Raw genomic sequence first — 3,149 nt, 5'->3', positions numbered from 1 at the left:
TACACACCTTTCAATAATATTTCTTAATATCAATGGCCTCAATGCCCCAACGAAAAGACATAGGTTTGCAGACTGGGTTAAAAAGCAGGACCCTACAATTTGTTGTCTCCAAGAAACTCACCTTTCTACAAAGGATAGACATTATCTTAGGGTGAAAGGTTGGAAAACGGTGTTTCAAGCAAAGGGGCCTAGAAAACAAGCAGAGGTTGCTATCCTAATATCTGACAAGGTAGACTTTAGTCCAACTTTAGTCAAGAAAGATAAGGAAGGTCACTTTATATTGATTAAGGGCACACTCCAACAGCAGGACATTACAATCCTAATTCATCAAACAAACACTATTAGAACTAAGGTCACAGATAACACCAAACACAGTAGTGGTGGGTGACTTTAACACCCCACTCTCATCAATTGACAGGCCATCTGGGAAAAAATAAACAGAGAGGCATCTGGACTAAATGAGGTCATAGAAGGAATGGACCTAATGGATATATACAGGACATTTCATCCAAAGGCTGCAGAATATACATTCTTTTCAGCAGCACATGGAACATTCTCTAAAATCGACCATATATTAGGACACAAAGCAAATCTTAACAAATTCAGGAAAATTGAAATAATTCCTTGCATTCTATCTGAGCACAATGGAATTAAACTACAAATCAGTAGCAAAAAGGCTATAGAGCATACACAAAATCATGGAAACTAAACAATACACTACTAAATGATGAGTGGGTCAATGAAGAAATAAAGAAGGAAATCAAGAAATTATAGAGTCAAACGATAATGAGAACACAACATATCAAAATCTCTAGGGCTGTCTCGAGTGACGTTTTGCAACGAAGATGGTGGTGGGAACGAGCAATTACTGGGAAGATCTCAGGAAACAGGCTCGTCAGCTGGAAAATGAACTTGACCTGATACTTGTTTCCTTCAGTAATCTATGTACAAGTTACAGTTATAGCAGCACCCAAGATGGAAGACGCGACAGGTATAGTTCTGACACAACACCCCTTTTATTTATTTATTTTTAATTTTTTTTTGGTTTTTCGAGGTAGGGTCTCACTGGCTCAGACAGACCTGGAATTAGCTATGTATTCTCAGGGTGGCCTCAAACTCACAGTGATCCTCCTACCTCTGCCTCCTGAGTGCTGGGATTAAAGGCGTGCGCCACCACGCCTGGCACAACACCCCTTTTAAATGGATCAAGCCAGGACAGAATGTTCGAGACAATGGCAATTGAGATTGAGCAGCTTTTGGCCAGGCTTACAGGAGTAAATGATAAAATGGCAGAATATGCCAACAGTGCAGGTGTCCCCTCCTTGAATGCAGCACTAATGCATACATTAAAGCGACATAGAGATATACTGCAGGACTATACACATGAATTCCATAAAACCAAAGCAAATTTTATGGCAATACGGGAAAGGGAGAATCTTATGGGATCAGTGAGAAAAGATATTGAGTCATATAAAAGTGGATCTGGAGTCAATAACAGGAGAACTGAGCTATTTTTGAAAGAACATGACCACCTTCGAAACTCAGATCGCCTGATAGAAGAAACAATAAGCATTGCTATGGCAACAAAAGAAAATATGACTTCGCAGAGAGGAATGCTAAAGTCAATTCACAGCAAAATGAACACTTTGGCCAATTGTTTTCCTGCTGTGAACAGCCTAATCCAGAGGATCAACTTCAGGAAGAGGTGAGACTCACTCATCCTGGGCGGGGTCATCAGGATCTGCACCATCCTGTTGCTGTTGTATGCTTTCCACTGATGGTGCACCTCAGGGACTCGGCATTCACCACCTTCAAGCCCTGATCTGGAATAAGGAAAGTAGGAAGGAGAAGTCAGTTGACCATCCCAATCCTGAGCCTGGCCAGCCAGATGAATTGGAAATTTAGAGCAGTGGGCTCTGACATTGGCAGGTTGAGCTGAACCATGGTCTTTCTGCTGTAATTTAAAAAGCAACACAGCAACAAAGGTGTTCAGTTGCTTTTGTCTCCCTGGAAGCTAGGTAAACCAATCAAAAGCAGAGTACCTGTGCTGGACTCCTCATGAAACCAGGTTCTGCCACATCCAAAGACTGCTTTCCTGTCAGCCACCAGATTGGGTTGTGAATAAAAATAATTCTTGTCCTTTTATTTAACACTCATAATGGGAAATCACAAGTCCTTTCATGATGGTCTGTGCTGTAGATTTCTACTCTTGTCCCAACTCTCTTGGGAGTGAAGAAAAGTTTTTCACTGATCCTTTGAGATGCTAACAGGCCAATTTCATCATGTTTGAGGTGGTCTGAACTGGAGAACACTGTGCAAAACAGGGGGTCTCTTTTTTTTTTTTTTAAAAAAAAAGAAATCGCATGTACAATGGGGTTGACTATTGCTAGAAAAGTGTCAAAAGTGACTGGTCCTTTTTTCAAGAAGCTAGTCATTATGTTGATTTTTTGTTGTTGTTGTTGTTTAATTCTGTCTGTTGGATTAAATTTGCTACTATAAGATAATGAAATTTTAGTTCCTTTATGGCAAAAGAAACTAATAGCCATTGTCTGTCAATGCCCCTAACTGTTCCTCCTCAGGCCAGGATAAACCCCGGAAACTGAGGGGAGGGGATGGCATGATTTTCAGTGAGAGCTGTTCAACAAGCCACATGTGAAAAGACTTTAAGGGGTCGCTCTCCAGAAAATTCCATTTTGTTAAGTGCTCTGAAACTTAGGAGCAAGTTTTAGAACTGTTGCCTGATGTTCCAGGAATTCTGTGTTTTCTGTAAAAGTCTATTCATTCCAGATTGGTCAAGCTTTTCCAGACCTCCAGACAACTGTTTCACTGTTGAACGTCTTTTGGCCAATTCTGTGTCTATATACCAGGACAGTGACAGAACTGTCAACTACCCAACCAAAATTTGTTTCAAGTTTAACCATTTCTTGGTTTCTGTAAGTTGGTTTTTGTAACTTGCTTATGGAACTACCAGATATTTTAAAGATTTTCAAATATCTGTGCTTTTCACCAAGAGAAAAGGCTGCTCTTCCCCGCTGGATTGAACTGTGGTGGTGCCAGGAGAATAAAAGGGTATTAGCGTCATGGTGTGGAGAACGTGCTGTTCAGGGAGACTTGATACTGCCTTACGGGGAGACTAACACCTGGTCTGG

At 40.9% G+C, this 3,149-nt stretch overlaps 1 protein-coding gene across 1 annotated transcript; it reads left to right on the top strand.

Moving 5' to 3' along the window:
- The first annotated feature begins 845 nt into the window (after window positions 1-845).
- On the top strand, window positions 846-1,709 carry LOC123457717 (Golgi SNAP receptor complex member 1-like). Its single transcript, XM_045142035.1, has 2 exons — window positions 846-1,003; window positions 1,184-1,709. Exons 1-2 carry the CDS (start codon window positions 846-848, stop codon window positions 1,707-1,709), a joined length of 684 nt encoding a protein of 227 aa, XP_044997970.1.
- Window positions 1,710-3,149: the final 1,440 nt, after the last annotated feature.

This window comes from Jaculus jaculus, chromosome 1, assembly GCF_020740685.1.
Source record: "Jaculus jaculus isolate mJacJac1 chromosome 1, mJacJac1.mat.Y.cur, whole genome shotgun sequence".
Classification (NCBI taxonomy): Eukaryota; Metazoa; Chordata; class Mammalia; order Rodentia; family Dipodidae; genus Jaculus; species Jaculus jaculus.
This window is presented reverse-complemented; position numbering and strand designations above follow the sequence as displayed.